Source organism: Doryrhamphus excisus, chromosome 3 (genome assembly GCF_030265055.1).
Source record: "Doryrhamphus excisus isolate RoL2022-K1 chromosome 3, RoL_Dexc_1.0, whole genome shotgun sequence".
Lineage (NCBI taxonomy): Eukaryota > Metazoa > Chordata > Actinopteri > Syngnathiformes > Syngnathidae > Doryrhamphus > Doryrhamphus excisus.
The window spans coordinates 26,929,473-26,949,094 of NC_080468.1; the positions used below are offsets into that span (position 1 = coordinate 26,929,473).

The 19,622-nt window shown below is 43.3% G+C and overlaps 1 protein-coding gene across 1 annotated transcript in view; it reads right to left on the reverse strand.

The window, feature by feature from the left end:
* The window catches only part of LOC131125146 (pyruvate carboxylase, mitochondrial-like), a 215,252-nt gene that overhangs the window by 22,104 nt on the left and 173,526 nt on the right, over positions 1-19,622 (reverse strand). The window contains exons 14-19 of the mRNA XM_058066386.1: positions 19,496-19,585; positions 16,053-16,274; positions 7,398-7,554; positions 4,699-4,939; positions 4,415-4,582; positions 4,076-4,157 (exon numbers count right to left, since the gene is read on the reverse strand). Of these exons, the coding sequence (XP_057922369.1) occupies positions 4,076-4,157; positions 4,415-4,582; positions 4,699-4,939; positions 7,398-7,554; positions 16,053-16,274; positions 19,496-19,585 (960 nt within the window). The remainder of the gene's footprint in view (positions 1-4,075; positions 4,158-4,414; positions 4,583-4,698; positions 4,940-7,397; positions 7,555-16,052; positions 16,275-19,495; positions 19,586-19,622) is intronic.

The following is a 19,622-nucleotide window of genomic DNA, read 5'->3' on the forward strand; positions in this document are numbered from 1 at the left end:
GAATCGAACCCGGCTCTCCGAGCTGTGTGGCTTGCTTGCTACCCACTCAAGCACCGTACAGCCCATATTAATATGAATTCTTAATATTGTAGTATACAGTATTGCAAAGTAAGAGGCCTGAAAAAAGCGTCACCTGGCTAAGAAAATGTTAATTAAAAAGGAGCTAATTTGTGCGTCAATATGAGAAGGCTCAGCCTTGACCGTCAATGGTGGGAGATAATGATTAAGTGTCACTTAATTTGTGTCAGCCAAACATCATGGAAACGAGAAAGTCAAAGTTTAGAACGACAAAGAATAGAAGACGGTAAATAGACCAAAGATAGATGGTATGGAGCTATATTCATCACTTTACGTATGTTGCGCATATTATGACATGCATGTGATAAAATAAGCTAACTTTACCAGATGGCTAAAGGCTAACTGTGGTTCATTTGTTTTCCTAACTGAACGTTTTGATTGTGTATATAATATACTATATTTCAATGAAGTGATATATTTTGGATCCCCTTCAGCGGTTAATCAGGATGAGGGGCCATCTACTGGAAGTCCTCCTCAGTCACTTTGATCACCGCAGAAATGACTTCGGCCGCAGGATGAGCAACCATCACACTCTGTATAACCTGCTTTTTTAAGGTAGCATCATTGCTGCTACCTTAACGTAGCCGTGACACCAAAACACATGTTAATCGTCTTATTTCCATGATGAAAATTAACATTGACATGTGCTTGAATGTTTAAATATTAAACTTCCGCTTCACTGCAACGCATTGTCTGATTGTGAAATATTTTTTACATTACGCCAACTCGTGTTGAAGCCTTTTGCTGGAACACTCAAGGACACAGAGTCAGTTCACAGTTCTGAAGGCCACCGTTGGCCTTGTCAGATGATCGGTAAACTTCATGGAACAAATGTTACAATACTGTCGTGATCATGTTCAAGTATCAGTGGGTGAATGTGCTAACAGTGCCTTAGAGGTGGACAAGTGCTATGCAAGTGAAAGACTGTTTACCATGAATGCGCTCCATAGTAGCCAACCTGGCGCTGGCTGCTACTGCAGTGTTAATAATTCCTATCTGGCTTGTTCCGATGCGTCACTATGAATCTTAGAATAATAGTATGGATTTTCATGTGTGCAGGCTTTTTAGTGTGCAAAGAGCACACTGACTGTCAGTAAAACATACACTCCTCCCAAAACAACATTAGTAAATGCTATTATTGTTGTAAATATGTTACTTTCTTAGTGTGTTCATGGCTGTTTTGACTTGTTTGCACCTGGTTGCCAGTTCTCCACATCAATTGACTTGCCGTCACTCATCTTCATAGCCTATCTTGGAGTAGAACTCTAAGTTGGGATGACCTTGGCAGTGAGATGTGGTGAGTTTTCGAGGCAATGTGATCATCTGTCGGTCAGTGGCTAAAGCCTAAGTCCCAACCCGCTGTACTTGATGAGATGAGTACCGCCTCAGTACAGATTGGGGAGCATACAGACTCTATGTAGCACTTTTAGTGCAGGAGGAACTCCTGATGACGTGTGACATGTGTGCCCTCTGCAACCACTGAGCGCTCACAGCTCGTGTGGACCGTGATGAGTGAGAGTGTGCGCTGTGCTTGATACGCACTGATTTCAGGAAAGATACCAAGCTGACGGACGAGTACCGACATTTTGTCTCCTCTCCGCAGTTGATTTGTCTAATTAAGAGTGCGGGAATAGTACAATCTAGTGTGCTGAATGTGTGTGTGTGTGTGTGTGTGTGTGTGCTGATAAACAGAAACATTTGAAACGATTTAACAGTCTGTTTAGGACATGTCTCCAGGACAAACAAACAGTGAGCTAGTTGCCAAGGGGGTGGACAAAGTCAGCAAGGGTGGGGGTGAGTTTGGAGTCGGAGGAGGCTGGGGGTTGCGGGGTTATTGAAACGTGCGTGTAAAGTGCCGTTAATTGCAATGCTACGGAGTGCAAGCCAGGCATAAAGGAGGAGGAGGATGGAGAGACGACGTGAAGGAGGAAGAAGCGCACACTGCAAACTACTCATTATTGCTTGGTAGCCTGATGTGATGGAAAAAAAGGTGGGGGAGTGTGTGTGTGTGTGTGTGTGTGAGAGAGAGAGACGAGAGGAGGCTGTGTATGTGAATGCAAGCGAAAACAGACTAAGGTCAGGAACGTTCGGGAATATTCTGAAGCATTCAAGGCTGCGCTAATGAAAAGGAGAGAGGCAGTGGCATTCAAAGGAAGGACAGAGCATGAGGTGACAGGTTTGAAGAAATTCAAAAGTCTGTTCCCTCATGTAATACGCTAGAAGACATTGGCTGCTAAATAATAACGAGTCAAGGAATGGAGGCTGCTTATTGGGTTGGCAGCGAGTGCGGGGGGATAGAAGCTGGCAGGAACATGTGCAGGGAAAGCAAATGTGTACCTAACAGCCAAGTGGAGGTTGCCTGAGGTGGAACCGGTTGTCTGTAAACACTTTTGGGAGCACGGCTTTGTGTTTGGGGGCACGTCTCAAACTCAAGGCCCGGGGGCCAGATGTGGCCTGGGAATAATGTGTGTCAATCATGCACCTTTGCCCTTGCTAATGCATTTGTTGTTCTGCATGCAGGTCTTCAAAACTGTGATCATGCAGCAAGCCTTTTTTGTGATCCAAAATATAGACTTCAATGTACTATGCTTGTCACCTTGACATTCATTCTCATTTTACTTCCCATTTCAAAATTGCATTGACAATTGTGAAATAATACAAGGTTATATTAATATTTATATTGACATGGTAATGGTAATGGTTTTATTTCATTTGAACATGCATCAGATTCCAATTGAGTGCATCCCATAATCAGTTCACAGTTCCACATGTCCAAAAGGAGTAGGAAGAAGCAAAGCTTATTAAATCCTACCCCTTCATCTGGTACTTTTACAATCACTAACTGTTACATTTGTTCACTTCCTGCTTTCCTAATATAGTTTATTTATTTTATTTAAAAAAAAAAAAGATTGAAGACACACCTTTTTAATCAGGCTTTTAACTAATATTTTTAAACTTTTCTTATGTTTTTATCTTTTTAGTCCTATTTTAGGCTCTTAGTCTTCAGCTTTTAACTCCAGTGTTTCCTCAGGGGGGGGCCTCCACACTGGGGGCTGTGTCGGGTGTGCTGAGGGGGTGCCATCCTTGGGTCCCTTCGACCCGGCCGGCTGGGGGTTCCTCCCTTTAATGTGGGGGTCCGCCCGTCTGTCGGAGTCGGGGGGCCCGGGTGCTGGTCCCCCGATGGCACGGCCTGCGGCTCCTCCCAGTGTGGACGGCCCCAAAGGTGGCGTTTCCTTGATCCTCAGTGCCATGCCATGTCTCCCTACTGTGTGTGATTGTGTGATTGTGTGTGTGTGTGTGTGTGTGTGTGTGTGTCTAGTATGGAGGGTGGGAAGGAGGGGCTTTCTTTTGTTTCTTTGTTTTTTTTTCCTTTTAATTGTGGTAATTGTTTGTGTTGCATGTCTTTGCAGGAAAAGTGCTATACAAATAAAGTTGATTTGATTAGATGTATTTTTTTTATTTACATTTTTAAAATTTTTTAATTTTAATTTTAGCATCAACTGCTTGTATTGTTTCCTGAATTCACTCATCGTTGTGCATATGTGTTCAGTTACAAGTGGCACTCGATGAGAAAAAGTTTGACACCTGGTTTGGGGGGGGCGTTATGCTGTTACATGTACGTATAAACAGCCACCTTAAATCCTTTAAGGAAGCTAAAGAACATTTTTAAGCAGCCTTTCTTATTGATCACAAGACTCATTGTTTCGTTCCACCTCCCTCTCTTTTCCATCCTCTCATAATTGGCGATGTTGAATGCACCGCTGTGTCTGCTTCTTTAATAAGGAATGGGCTGTCATTTATTGATTGGTTGATATTTGAAGGAGAAGACCCTCAAAACACAAACCACAGCTGGCCGACGTATGTTCTATCTCATCAGTAACAACACACATTCACTTCTGTACATATCTTATATATATATACGTATATATATTAATATATAATATATATTATACATGTTGTGGCTCGTGATGATATTGAGGTGTAGGAATATGCTTACCAGAGTCCAACTTGGTCCCCTTGGTGCAGGCGACCATTGCTCCCATGCTAGGCTGGGACGTCATGCCGGCCATGGAGTCAACCTGGGGGGGGGGGGTGTACAATAACATAGCTTGAGGTAGTTCCTTTTCAACACACAAACGGTTTGGCTCATTAGCATGGATGTGACGAGTACAGGCATCGTGATCGTGTTCCCCCCCCCAACTTTGACAGCAATATGACGCTCCTCTAATTGAAATGGGTTTTATGTACCGCCGTACATGCTGGGAGGTTGTTAGCTTTAGCGCTTTGTTGGTGTAAGTATGTCGGTGTGCGAATGGAAACACAGCCGAGAACTCACCGCCACATCCACCACATCCGCCCCTGCCTCGGCGCACGCCAGCATGGCAGCCACGCCGGCACCGGCTGTGTCGTGCGTGTGCACATGGATGGGTACCTCCGGGAAGCGGTCCCTCAATGCCCCCACCAGGAGCTTGCTGGCCTCGGGCTTGAGCAGGCCAGCCATGTCCTGGAATAATTATATTGATTATTATTATTATTATTATTATTATTATCATATGCAGTTAGTTAGTTAGTTTTCAGCTCTGATCCCATTTAGACCAACCTTATGTCCAATTCCCTCACCTTGATACAAAGGATATGAGTTCCAGCTTTGACCAGCTCCTCTGCCAGCTCAAGATAGTAACCCAGCGAGTACTTCTGCCTCATCGGGTCTGACACGTCGCCCGTGTAGGAGATCGCAGCCTCCACGACGCCCCCTGCTGATCCGGCGGCCTCCATGCCCAGCAGCATGTTGGGCAGGTAGTTAAGGGAATCAAACACGCGGAAGATGTCCATGCCATTCTCTTTGGCTACCTCACAGAACCTGACAAGAGTTGATGAAGCACAGACACACACACACATTGAAGCAGTGTGGATTTACAGCAACACAACATAAAGATCTGTCGCTCGACTACGAATTAGTGGTGGTTATTTACAGATAACAGCGCACATGCAAGTTGGGATAAGCTGTTCAAATCCGTCCATAAAAAGGCTGACTGGGAAATCCGTGCCATGATGATAGTACCTGGCTATCCTAATCAGGTTTGCTGTGTAACTGGCAACATTTGTACAGCCATGGCCATTGTTTTGCGAAACAAACACACACTTAACGCCGAGCCACAAGAGGATTATCAGGCAGTGCGTCCAGCATCGTTTTGGAGGCTGCTGCCTGGCAGGGCAATTTTGCAGTGGGAGCTGTGGGGATTACTGTTCATGTGTAGCAGCAGCATAAAGTTGGTGTTCAAAAATTCCCTCTCCTTTTGAAGGGACGGGAAGACCCTCGTTAGCAAAGTGAGCTAGCACCGTGAGCCAGTGAAACACACTTTAAATCAATTAGACGCGATGAAATTACACTTTGATTCCATCGCCTCCGTGAAGGCGCTCTGGGCCATTTCACTCGGAGCACAAAAAAAAAAAAAACAAAACGCGGAGAGAGTGACAGCATGAAGAGGACGGAGGCAAATGGATCAAAGACATTAATCGTAATTGTGCCCATTTTCAATGGCAGCATAAAGAGAGAGAGAGAGAGAGATGAATGGAAGCATAAAAATGAGCTATAAGAGCGAGGATAAATAATCTTATTGGAAAGGGAGGAGCAGCCACAAAAACATCACAGGGGACGGGGTGTGTGTGTGTGTGTGTGTGTGTGTGAGTCAGTGGGCTGCTGCATTAGTCATGAAGCCACAACTAATTTATCTGCACACCTTTGTGACTGTGATTGTGTGTGTGTGGGGAAGCATGAGTCATCGACATCATGGAGGTGACGAATCAATCTATTTGCAAAAGTGCTTCAAGCATGCGTCCCATTTATTATTTATGGCGTTACACTGCTCTAAATGTGTCATGTGGTTGGAGTGAGTGTGTGTGCAACATCATACCAACTTCCTCTCTACTTCCTGTTTCATGTCCGCTCACAGGCAGGTACATCTCTAATATAATACAAGAGCTGTTTTTGTAGGTGTTGCCTAATAGTGTAATGATATTATAAAATTCTCCACATATCCCAACATCCATATGCCAACTAACCAAAAGTTGTTTACAGATTTTTATGTATTATGCTAATTTTCCAGCCCTTTGTATTAAGTAGTGGATTCCTATAGAGCAGCTACACACAATGTCCCATTTATTATTTATGGCGTTACACTGCTCTAAATGTGTCATGTGGTTGGAGTGAGTGTGTGTGCAACATCATACCAACTTCCTCTCTACTTCCTGTTTCATGTCCGCTCACAGCCAGTGTGTTAGGCAGGTACATCTCGAATAATACAAGAGCTGTTTTTGTAGGTGTTGCGATTAGTGTAATGATATTATAAAATTACAAAAAAAAAAGTTTCTCCACATATCCCAACATCCATATGCCAACTAAACAACAGTTGTTTACAGATTTTTACGTATTATGCTCATTTTCCAGCCCTTTGTATTGAAAGCTTTCTAGATCTTCCAGAATCTGCTCCTATTCAACTGTATTTCATGATTCCCGTGACAACAGTCTGTTTTAATGTATTCCACCCGCCTCCAGGCACGCCCACTCCGCTGAAATTGTTACTCAATTTGCTCTTCTGACTCTTCCACATGACCAAGTAACGCTGGAAAGGCATCACGCTTCAGCAAGTTTGTCGGCTAATCCAGCTTCATAGTGGCCCATGTTCACAAAACAGTCCAGTGTGAAATGTGGTTGACAGATTAAAATGTATTCCTTTGCTGGTAGGGAATCAGGAACTCCAACCACTTGTGCCTGATGGTGGCGTCTTTCCCTCCCAAGCCACTGCTAGCAACGTGAGCACATCGAAACCCGTTCCTCTGTGACATCACAAAGGAACAGTTTTGCAACGCCCTCTGAAACCGAGCGTTTTGAGCCATCCCAAACTTCTTTCAGGACTCACTTGCTGAAACTTTGTCATGGTTAAACATGAGAATACAACATTCTAACTACATTTATAGGTCAGAAAAGTAGAAAAAATCATAATAGGTCTCCTTTGAGCAAGTCTAAACTAGCTAAATTGTTGCTGTAAAAATGTGACTCGTGTTACATTTGTGTTCTCCTGTCTCACTCCTTCATATTACGTTGTTATATTTGAAATATGGCACCTATTACGTTGGACAAGGGCACGTCTTTATGCAACACACCATGCACACTCACACAATAATTCCGACGACATGCACCGTTATTCACATTAACCTGATACTGCCATATTCAATGTATGTCTCCCATCACATGGTCTCCAGGTCATGTGGTTGCAACCACGCAAAAGCAGGATGCTGTGTGCTGTCAAGCGACTCACTTAAAGACGGCATTGTCCGGGTAGTTGGTGTAGCCCACGGCGTTGGCTCCTCTCAGTAACATCTGGAACGGAACGTTTGGGATCAGAGCCCTCAGCTCCTGGAGTCTCTTCCACGGACACTCGGACAGGAACCTCATGGCCACGTCGAAAGTGGCACCTACACACACAGACAAATAAAAACACGCTATAATGTCACATGTCATCTACAAGTCACATCGACATGGGTTATTTACTCATTCATTCATTTTTCATTCCAGCACTTTCATTTAAATGCCATTTATAAGAAATGCTCTTGCGGAAGAGACGGAGTAGAGAAGGATTTTTTTAAAAAGTAGATAGCAATCTCTCATTTCCCTTCGTGGATTAGCGACTCTCATAGCCATTTATCATATCAGCAATATTAAAGCCTCCAGTGGTTTAGTGCTGATCCAAGACTGTCACCATTAAATTTCATTTGCAGCGTGCATTTGGAAATGGAGCCAATATGAGACCCTGCTCTGGGAAGAACAGGAATGCCCTGGAAGAAGCATCCTCTTTATCAATTGTTTACTCGGCTGCCTAACTTGGATTTGGGCTGATGTCAGCTACTACTACGGCTTCGATAGCTGACGGTGCTGAGGCAGGGAGTTCATCTTTGACTGCAGACTTCACTTGGCTTAATTGGATCATGGGAATGAGGACTGGAGGCCGGTCCTGGAAATAGTCTGGCCGTTCGGCGCTGCAGTGAAGAAAAAGAAGTGCAAATAAGGCAGATGAGTTATGAAGAGGATACCACGGAATGATGAATACTCGTGTGCCGAAGAATGTGAGTCATTAAAAAAAAACATTCTGGACTGTTTTCACAAACATTCTGTTTCTGCTGCCATTCAATGTGACTAAAGCACATTTGCATTTACCCACTCACTATTTAAATCTCAAAAACATTTGAGTGTACACTAGAAAACCCACGATACATACAATATATGTTGTGTTTACTTTGATTATGCAAATTAAAGATGCTAACATCAATCTAATGTACTGTAGGAAAATACCGGGGTCCAGGGGCGTCACTAGGTTCTGAGGACAGGGGGGACTTAGCCCCCTGGAGATGCACACTATATGAATGAATGTAGTAGACATAAAAAAAAAAAATCCAAAAAACAAATCATGAAGAGCCGGGATATAACTTTCCCACTTTTGGACAAATTTAAAAGAGATACTCAATTGTTTTAGGCCACCATTAAATTTGTAAGTAAAGTAAACACAATCTACACTGCAAAACCACTGCTCAAGTTATGCAACCATTCTGTCCAGTGGACAGTGATCAATTATATAATAATCATTATTATATTATTAATTAGCCTATTATTATTACTATTATCATTATTATTCTTCTGATTATTACTACTACTACTACTAGTAATAGTAGGCTAGTATTAACCTGCTTATTGGCTTGCTTATTTAGCCTGCTTTTGCCCTATTATATGAAATCTGTCCGAGACTTTTTTGGTAAAAAATTTAAAATCAATACAAAAAAATTAAAAAATCAATAAAAAAAATATCAAAAATATTTAGGAGGGACTGAAGCCCCCCTAAAATAGGCCTAATGACGCCACTGCCGGGGTCGACGTAGAAGTCCCAGCTGTCTTATGAGTGTCACACAAGGTGGAGAGAACCACCGAGTGAGATCCAGCAGCAGAGAGATGGAGTACTTGAACATAATGCCGGCACCACTGGAGTTGGCCTTCTGCTAGTGTTGGCTAATCAGCCGGTATTGTGTCGTGGGTCGAGTTGGCAGACGTGCAAAAACGGTCTCCAGCACCAAATCCAACCCAGACACTTGACAATCCAAATGTTGAATCACCGGCAGCGGGACAGAAATAATCATCCAGGCACCCAAAATGATGGTAACAAGCAAACAACAGCTAGCAGGTTAATTGTTAAGCTGCCAGGACAATAAAACAACTCTTGAAGCTAAAACAGAGACAAACTAAGCTATGGTAATTCTCTGTGTAGACTTCACAGAAAACCGAGGTTCCACTGTATCTCGTTAATAATACATTATTTTTATTTTCACAATATGCTAGGGAACATTTGTTAAAATCTGAGGGCTGAAAATAGCCCCATCGGGCCGCACTTTGGACACCACTCCCTTAGAAAAACATCTTATTTTATGCTTCTAATCCTGTAGGCACATGTTGGGGTAGGCATTATGAAATCCCACAAATACTGCATGTTCCTCACCTTTGTAGGGTAACAGTAACATCACCATGACACCAAAAATATACTTTATAAAAGTATTCACTGAATAAAACCTTTTTGTATTCCTGCCACCCGCCAGTAACCAAGGATAAATATGGGGGGAATGAAGTTGTAATTATCAAACGCCCCCCCAGGGAGTTTTCGGAACCGTCTTAGCTGTGATGTCAGGCCAAGATTGTTCTGCGGCTACCAGACTCATCCTAACACAGCAATGGATGCACAGCATGGCGACAACCACAACACAATAATAACAGTCAATGATATTGTGTTGTGATGAGTCATTACGATGACATTTAATATTAAGGTGCTTCTAATAAACTTTAATAAGTAGTAATTAAAGTTACATTAGACATTAGGGTTAGATATAATACATACTGTACTGATACTGTACTTTTCCCACAGCATTTTAACTGTAAATAAGTGCACAATATTTTCTTAATTCAACGTAATAAAACACTGTTCCTACTTTAGAACCAGTGGCTGTAGAGCAGCATTGTTAGCTGTTAATAGGTAGAGTACATAAAAGCAGGAGATGCTAAAAGAGTGGAGGTTTGCCCTGGAAAGGAAAGGAATGAAGATTAGCCGCAGCAAGATGGAGTATATGAGTGTGAATGAGAGGGACCCAAGTGGAAGAGTGAGGTTACAGGGAGAAGAGATACAGAAGGTGGAGAATTTTAAGTACTTTAATTGGGTTCAACAGTTCAGAACAATAGAGATTGTGAAAAGGAGGTGAAGAAGCGTGTGCAGGCAGGATGGAACGGGTGGAGAAAAGTGTCAGGCGTGATGTGTGATAGAAGAGTTTCAGCTTTTCAGTTTCAAAATGAAAGGAAAGGTATACAAAACTGTAGTGAGACCAGCCATGTTGTTTGGTCTGGAGACAGTGCCACTGAGGAAAAGACAGGAAGCAGAACTGGAGGGGGCAAAGATGAGGATACTGAGGTTCACATTGGGAGTGACCAGGATGGATAGGATCAGGAAGGAGTACATCAGAGGGACATTACATGTTAGAGACCTTGGAGATAAAGTCAGAGAGGCCAGACTGAGATGGTTGGGACAATTTTAGAGCTGCCAGGTAGGAGGCATAAAGGAAGACCAAAGAGGAGGTTTATGCATGTAGTGAAGGAGGACATGAGGGTAGTTGGTGTGAAGATGCAAAAAGCAGGGTTGGATGGAGGAGATTGGTTAGCTGTGACGACCCCTGAAGGGAAAAGCCCAAAGAGAAAGAAGGATTTATAAGCCTTTATAAGGCATTACTATAATTACCTGAACATTATAGTCAATAAATATCCCATTAATGTTGATTTGATAAGTAAATCCATTCTTGAATAAATCCTTAAGACGCTTATCAATGCAAATAAGCAATTAGAGTCGAACTTGAATTACTGCTTATTAAAGCTTATTACAAGGAATTTACCATAATTACTAACACATTATTATTATTTCAAGAGTACACACCTTGTACACAGAATAAGCAGTGTCGGCTTTAGGAAGCCAGAGCTGTCTTGGTTTGTTGACAAAGCAGTTCATTGAGCATGTGACATAACACAAAAACACAAAAGAATGGACCACAACAGGTAGGTTGCTTGACTGGCAGTGACTGACACTGACAGATCTGTGCAGGGACTGCCAAGACGAGTGAGCGACGTTCCCTGAAATTTGGCACGAAAACCCACATTATTATTCTAAGATTGGTAGAATATATCTACTGTACTTTAAACATGCGTGGGTTTTCTCCGGGTACTCCGGTTTCCTCCCAAATTCCAAAAACATGCTAGGTTAATTGGCGACTCCAAATTGTCCATAGGTATGAATGTGAGTGTGAATGGTTGTTTGTCTATATGTGCCCTGTGATTGGCTGGCAACCAGTTCGGGGTGTACCCCGCCTCTCGCCCAAAGACAGCTGGGATAGGCTCCAGCCCCCCCCCCCCCCCCCGCGACCTTCTTGAGGAAAAAGCGGTAGAAAATGAATGAATAAATGAATATATTCTCCAGGCAAAGACGTGCAACCCACTGAAAATGGCCCCACCACCCACTTTTGGGTCCCGACCCACCAGTTGAGAACCACTGGTCTAAACCACACCCTTCTGACGCCCTTGTAAAATGATTGGGTACTGCCATCGTGACATGCTATTTTATTCTACTTTTTTCAGTATTGTGATTAGCTAGAATGGCGTCTTTATCAGGTTGAGTGAGATCCATTTCTCTAAATGTCCTCAGATTCTCATGGCACACACTGGAAGTGATAATAGTACGTAGGAAAGGATGATATTTGAATGTGGCCAGGCTTCGAGTTGCACTGATAAAAGTTGTGGATTCACGTACTGCCACCGTGACATTCATTCATTCATTCATTCATTCATTCATTCATTCTACCGCTTTTTCCTTCCAAGGGTCGCGGGGGGTGCTGGAGCCTATTCCAGCTGTCTTTGGGCGGGAGGCGGGGTACACCCTGGACTGGTCGCCAGCCAATCACAGGGCACATATAGACAAACAACCATTCACACTCACATTCATACCTATGGACAACTTGGAATCGCCAATTAACCTAGCATGTTTTTGGAATGTGGGAGGAAACCGGAGTCCCCGGAGAAAACCCACGCATGCACGGGGAGAACATGCAAACTCCACACAGAGATGCCCGAGGGTGGAATTGAACCCTGGTCTCCTAGCTGTGAAGTCTGCGCACTAACCACTAGACCGCCGTGCCGCCGCCACCGTGACATGCTATTTTATTCTACTTTTTTCCGGATTGTGATTAGCTAGAATGGCCTCTTTATTAGGTTGAGTGAGATCCATTTCTCTAAATGTCCTCAGATTCTCATGGCACACACTGGAAGTGATAATAGTACATACGTAGGAAAGGATGATATTTGAATGTGGCCAGGCTTCGAGCTGCACTGATAAAAGTTGTGGACCGCCATGCTGAAGCGTCGACATACGTTATGTGACCCAATTGAAATGTACTGTATCCTCTACGGCTTGGTGAGGAATGCTATATCAGGAAGGGACTAATCCTCAAAGGGCTTTCACGGCTTAATCTGCTCAATGATTCATTTTGCCTCAAAGCAGCTGAAACATGTGATAGCAATATTCCCTATCTCAGACCTTGGCAAGGCAAGACAACATGTCACAGGATAACAATGGCCATTAGTCACACGTTCACCTCGCCATTGACTGACATGAATGCACTGTATATAATCTATAAACATATGGCTATACAAGCCTCCGTCTCATCAGCCCAAAGCACCTCACGCCATTTTTCTACATCTCATCATCTTTTCAGATTTCAAACACAGTTACTGGCGTTGCAAGAATGACAATGACCTGCTTTCCATTTTTGGGGCCTTTTTTTTCCCTCCCAACAAATCCATAAAAAGCTTCCTGCAGTAAAATACAACAAGTGTTACAAAGGGTTGAGTAGAATGCTAACAGATGGCTGTTAAACTCTTAGAGGTTGTTTTCATGGCGTCATTTAAAATTGAAGAGCCATTTGTGTCATATCGCGAAAAATATGACGTCTTTGTAGAGACATTTGCGACCAAATATACAAATCAAGCATAAAAACACACGCATACATTATGTAAATGCTGCAAAAAGCAAGTCGTCAAGAGGGAACGTCTGCCTTTTTAAGTATTGAAATAATAATGACAAATAATGGCGGTCTAGTTTAAAAAAAAAATGCAACTCTCTGGAGAAAACACAAGCATATTTTAACACTCCATTACATACAGTTTGGTTTTTGCAGAATATTTGCAAGTATCCCATGAAAAATGGAGATTCAGGTTGCTATGTTTTTAACCCTTTGGTGGCCAAGGTAGTTTTCAGCATTCTTAACAACTTTTGTGTTCAGCTTTATACCTGTTTGTAAAGATTGTTAGCGCTAACAAACTCTGTGGTGATGCAAACTTCTTCCAGAATACCCAAAGTAAACTGGACAAGATGTGATAGACCAGGTGGACCAGATGAACAACTGGGAGAAACCATTGGTGAGACTAATGTCAGAAGAAGATTTTGCCTTTCTGGTACCGCAGAGGGAGGACAGACGGTCCTGTTCAATGGGGAGTATCAATATACTCTAAGAAGGCTGAAGAAATGAAGGTAAAGAGGAAGAGGAAGCAAGAGGCTGAAGTGGAAAAGTTCTTCAAGAAGGTTGCCTTGGAAGAAACCTCTGATTCATTCTCTGTTTCTTCTGGATCATCTTTGTCTGATGAGGATTTCAAAGGCTGCCATTCAAACCAAATGACCCTAAGCCTGACCACGACTTCGGAGAACAAAAAGCTGCTGTGTCCTTCGTTGCTGCAGCCTAAAGCCTCGGGCATGATCTCCTGCTCTGCATCCACAGTGCATCGCATGAGGAGAAAGAACAGAGAAGTCTTCAGTGATCTACGTTCCCTTGTTCTCCACTGAGATGGCAAACTGATTCAAAGTGCTTCTATATCACGGCTCTAAGAAGAGCATCGCTGTTGTCGCTGGGACCAACTTTGAAGAGCTTCTTGGAGAGTAATGGGACCGGGAGAGAAATAGCAGCTGGCTGGAAACCTATCACATTTCTGACAAGATCATCGGTCTCATTTGATACGACGACATCCAACAGTAGCATGATTAGCGGAGCCTGCATCATAACTGAACAGTCCCTCGGAAGACCTCTTCTCTGGCTAGTGTGCCGACATCACATTCACGGGGTAGTACTGAAAACGTTATGTAACTTTTTGGGGTCTCCCCCAGGTCCCGACATTTCCCTCTTAAAGTGATTCAGAGATAAATGGAACTTCTTGGAGAAGACATCTGTAGATACGCTCAGCAAAGAAGGATCCCTGGATGAGTCGAGTAAATCACAGAGGCTGAAGACTTCCTCAGGAACACCAAACCGAGGGAGGACTATCTCGAACTCCTTCAGCTCTGTCTTGTCTACCTGGGAGGATGGAGCAAGGATCTGCCTCCATTCAGGGTTGGAGCCTACCATCAGGCGAGGTGAATGGCAAAGTGCAGAGTACGACGATTGGCCGGTTTTCTCGGTCTGATTTACGTCAGATACTGGCATGAGGCAGTAGTCCTAAACTTTGCACTGAAGACTGACCAGGAATTCTTGGCAATTGTTCAGGTATTTGTGGATAGAGAACTCAAGTCAATGGCAGAGACGGTTCTCTGATGGTTCTTTGACCAATAAGTACTTTGGCAAGGCGGCCATGGTCAAGAACCTAAGCCAGGGGTCACCAACGCTGTGCCCGCGGGTGCCCATGTGCCCACGTGGACCACTTAAGGCACCCGTGAGGCATCTTCTAAAAATAGCACTAGTCACAAATTATCATTGTTATTTTGTGCTTTAAATTTTGAATCAGAATTGCTTACATTAATGTATTTTTTTTAATCGTCAAAATTAAAACAAAAATATTTTATAATGAACTCTTACCTCAAGTCAAAGTTCATGTGTGCGCACGCGTCCGCTCACCGCTTTTCTGATATAGTGCAGCGGTGAGGAAGAGTTAGTTTACTCGTGCAGTTTAGCCCCCAAAAACATGGCAGAAAAGCGAAAAAGGACTTACATTTTCCACAGTGATTGGGAGGAAGAATTTTTCTTTATGTATTTTAAAGAAAAATGTATGTGTCTTATTTGCGGGACGACTGTTGCAATACCAAAGCGGCACAATGTGGAGAGACACTTCAAAACTTGTCACGAAAGCTTCAATGCGAGCTACCCACTCGGCAGCGCATTAAGGACGGAAAAGGCCCGTTTGTTAAAGGCAGCTTTGGACTTTTTTCACTAGGCAGGTGAAAAAATCACAGAAAGGTGTTCCCTTTGACTTTCAAATATGTGAGCACATAAATAAATGTTTCTTGTTAAAAAATATGTTTTTGTTACCATTATCATGGAAAATAATTAACATTGATATGTGAGCAGTCGCTTCACATAGTGATACTCCTACTATTCCCTTTGTTCTGATTACTAAAAAGTGATCCGTGCAGTTTTGTCATTTTGGAAGTTCACCGCAAACAGGTCATGTAGCCCTTCATACTATCCGTGCTCACAAAGTCGCCCTCGGCCTCAAAAAGGTTGGTGACCCCTGACCTAAGACATCCAGCAACCTCGGAAGCACTCAAGAGACTTGAAAATAAGTCTTACTCTCTATGATGGTCTTTCCGAATTGGTGACAAAGCGAACACCGGACACCTTTGGGGTCTTTGCTGGGAGGATGTTCACTACCAAGAATGTGGAACATTCCCTGCAAGATCCAAAAACTTGAGCTACCGCCTGCATGCCTGCAGGTCGCCAATGATACAGCAAAGAGAGGAGTGGTTTGAAGTCTGAACTTTCTACGTGGTTTGAGAAAGAGTTGCTGCGTCATCATCCTACGCCACTTATTATATTGTCTGCATTTTCTGCGTCACATGAAAGTGTTAAAGGAATATCCATACCTCCCCAGTTCTCCAGGCTGAAGAGGTTGCTGAAGTTGTGGCTGACAAACGGTGAGATTTGCTTCAAGTCGTGTGTCCGCACTCTGGTGGCCAGGAGGGACTGGTGGGCATCTCTGAAGGTGGTGTCCATCAGCAGAAGGCCTTGGTGCGCTCGCACGGCCTTGGCGAAACCCTCTGGACCGTCACGCAGCAGGACGTCCCGGAATCCAACTGGAGGTTCTCCTAGGAATACAATACATCTGTTTTATGCTATGTTTTGTATAACCATACATCACAATGACCAACCACAACACATTTTAGAGTCATGTTGCGAGCACCAAGGACCTCTGCCAGGCAATTAAACACGAGTACAAGCACAAGCTTACAAATATCGGAAGCCGAACGGCAATCAATCTCAACTGCGGCGTGGACATTCATCAATCAATTAGTCCAGTTAATGAGCTTCTATCTGCCTGCAGGCTTGTCCTCCATCTCACACCCCTCGCTTTCTTTCTTCTTTGCACAGTCCATTTGGTTCCTTCTTTAATTTTTGCTGTGCTTGCACTTGACCTTTTACGTCAAGCACCTCCTTGATAAAAATGAACTCCCGTGTGGAAGAGACACACCAGTAATGACACTTTAAACTTATCAAAAATGAATCAGACCAGTGATTTATGTGCTCACACCCAAACTGGTGTGTATTTACAAGGCAGGAGAGCATTATGGCACGGGCTTATGCATAAATAATACAAATAGCAATAAAATGTCATTTACCGCTTGGAAACGGCTCCAGAGCACACATTATAAATCCATTTGTGTTGTGTGCTTTCAGTTTGTGCAACAAAAGGACGACTATGCTAGTTGTAGTCTAATGATGGAAGAACATGCAATTTGCCTGTTTATTACCTCCACCAAGAATATACTTTAATAACACATTAGATAGGAGCGGCACGGCGGTCGAGTGGTTAGCGCGCAGACCTCACAGCTAGGAGACCAGGGTTCAATTCCACCCTCGGCCATCTCTGTGTGGAGTTTGCATGTTCTCCCCGTGCATGCGCGGGTACTCCGGTTTCCTCCCACATTCCAAAAACATGCTAGGTTAATTGGCGACTCCAAATTGTCCATAGGTATGAATGTGAGTGTGAATGGTTGTTTGTCTATATGTGCCCTGTGATTGGCTGAAAAACAGCTGGGATAGGCTCCAGCACCCCCCGCGACCCTCGTGAGGATAAGCGGCAGAAAATGAATGAATGAACGAACACATTAGATTACATGGCATTAAATTACATTATTACATTACATTATTACATTATTAAATGTGTGTGTGTGTCTTTTGCCATTGTATGTCTTCGTCCTCTTTTAGATAAGTGCAAACATTCATTCGAAGGTCAGCAGGCGGCCATCAGAGTGTTCCTGCTTCACACAGCAATTGCTGCTGGGAATTCTTTGAAATCTGGACATGCTCACGCGGTTTCTACACCGCCTGATCAGTTCATCTATCCTCGTCTTCCCACCTGGCCGATGATTGCCTGTGTGTGTAGGGAGGATTAAAGTGCACACCTGACCAAACTCTCTCTTGTTCTCTTTTCATCATCCTCCTCTCCTTCCTCATCCCCCCACTCTCTGCCGCCGCAGAGTGTGATAATACTGTCCTAATCCCTCTCTCCTCTCTCTCAATCCCTCAGATGAATGAAAGAAAGGATATATGCACATTACAAATCTCATTAGGAGGCTTTCGGTGTATGTGTGCATCCTTACACTCGGTGTGTACCTGGGGTGTGTTCATTTTGGGGGTTCATGTGTGTAAACAAGTTGAGGAGATGAGGGGGAACCGCACAAAATAAAACGCCATTCCATTCCATTAGCTATGCACGATGCGTATTATTCACACAATTTTGTTATACATTCATATTTGGGTGCTTCTCTACACAATCTGCCATCTTATCCCTGATGTCTGTATGCTATTGGTATGCTATTATTACAGTAAAAATGATGTCAAGCAGTGAGATTTTAATTAGTGTAACTGTATGGCTGTAATTGTGTTTACTACAGTAAACCTCGGATATATCGGACTCGGGTATATTGGAAATTCGCTCACAACGGACAGATAAAAAAGAAAAAAAATTTCTGTAATGCATTTCCAATAAAAATTCATTGCATATATCGGATTTTTTATAACGGATTTTTTTCGGACAAAATCTCCAGTCCCATTCCAATGCATTTCCATTAAATTTCCCTCGCATATATCGGATGGCCGAATCGTGACAGGCCGCTATACGACGTCATTTGCAGCGTTGCCTGCGCGTCCAGGTACATTTGAAACAGTCAAGGAAGTGCCTTTTTATAACGGATAAAATCCGATTTACGCATATACCGGATATAAATCCGATATATGCATAAAATGGACATTTTCCGGTATACGCATATAACGGATTTCGCTTATATCGGACAAAACCAGTGGGAACAATTGAATCCGATATATCCGAGGTTTACTGTATCACGGTTCATGTCTATTGTTACTATTGCTACTGGTAAGTCGGACTGTTTCATTTCACTGATATCATCTCCAGTGTGACCCTTAGCCATCATTGACATTTAACTGTTCTGTTTGTCACTGTTGTTGTTTTGGGAAGTCTTGTTGCTGCTGTTTTTGTCTCTCTCTCTACTGCCCCCCCTCCCACACAACAGTTTCTCTTCTTCTTTTCTGTGTTTCTTCTTGCTCCGGTCCGGTCGCTCCAAATGCGCATAACAAAAACATCAAATAACGGCAAATAAAATTTCATGGGACAGGGAAGTTGTAGCCAACACCTTTCCTGACACAGAGCAAATCTGTTTAGCATGTAAGGGTATTTAGATCAACAATACTATCTGCCCCAATGGCTGGACGGGACAAAAAAATAAAATAAAAACTACATTCATATTTGCTGCACGGAAAGCTTGCTGATAAGGAGAAGATTGATGGTGCTGACTATTTCCACAGCATGGAAACAGCATTTGAAAAAGACAGCAGATACAGAGGGGGAAACTATTTCATCGATCCATTTAGGCCAAAGAGCCCGACTCCTGAGCTTCTGTGTGGCTAAATGTACTTAATGTGAGCCTGGCTCGGTCGTTAAGTCCGTCCTGCAGGACTTGCCGAGAAACTTTGGGCGTCACAAATTGAACTGGCACCCTCTCGCTGCTTTATTCACCGCTCAGCGGAGTGTCCCGAGCCGCAAACATTCCCTCTGTGAGCGCTAAACGGAACCTTTTAGGGAGGCTTTTCCGCCCTAAAGCTATCCTGCTGTTGGACACCACATTTGTCATTCAGATGGAGCTTTTATACAAAGTGCCCTCAGGTTGCAAGAGTGTTCGCCATTTTAGCATGTTGGGCCTTAAAGGGAAGCGAAACTTAGCCTCTTTGCTGAATACATTTAAATATGTATTTTATATATACTCGTTGTTAAGAAGGTGATGATACGTACCCATAGTCACGGGAGGAATAACAGGATCTATAGAAGATGGTTTGGCCTTCACGGGGATTGGTGTGGTTGGTCCATTGACCATCACATGACCTGCACATTAAAACACAGCACACCACTTTAATGCAGC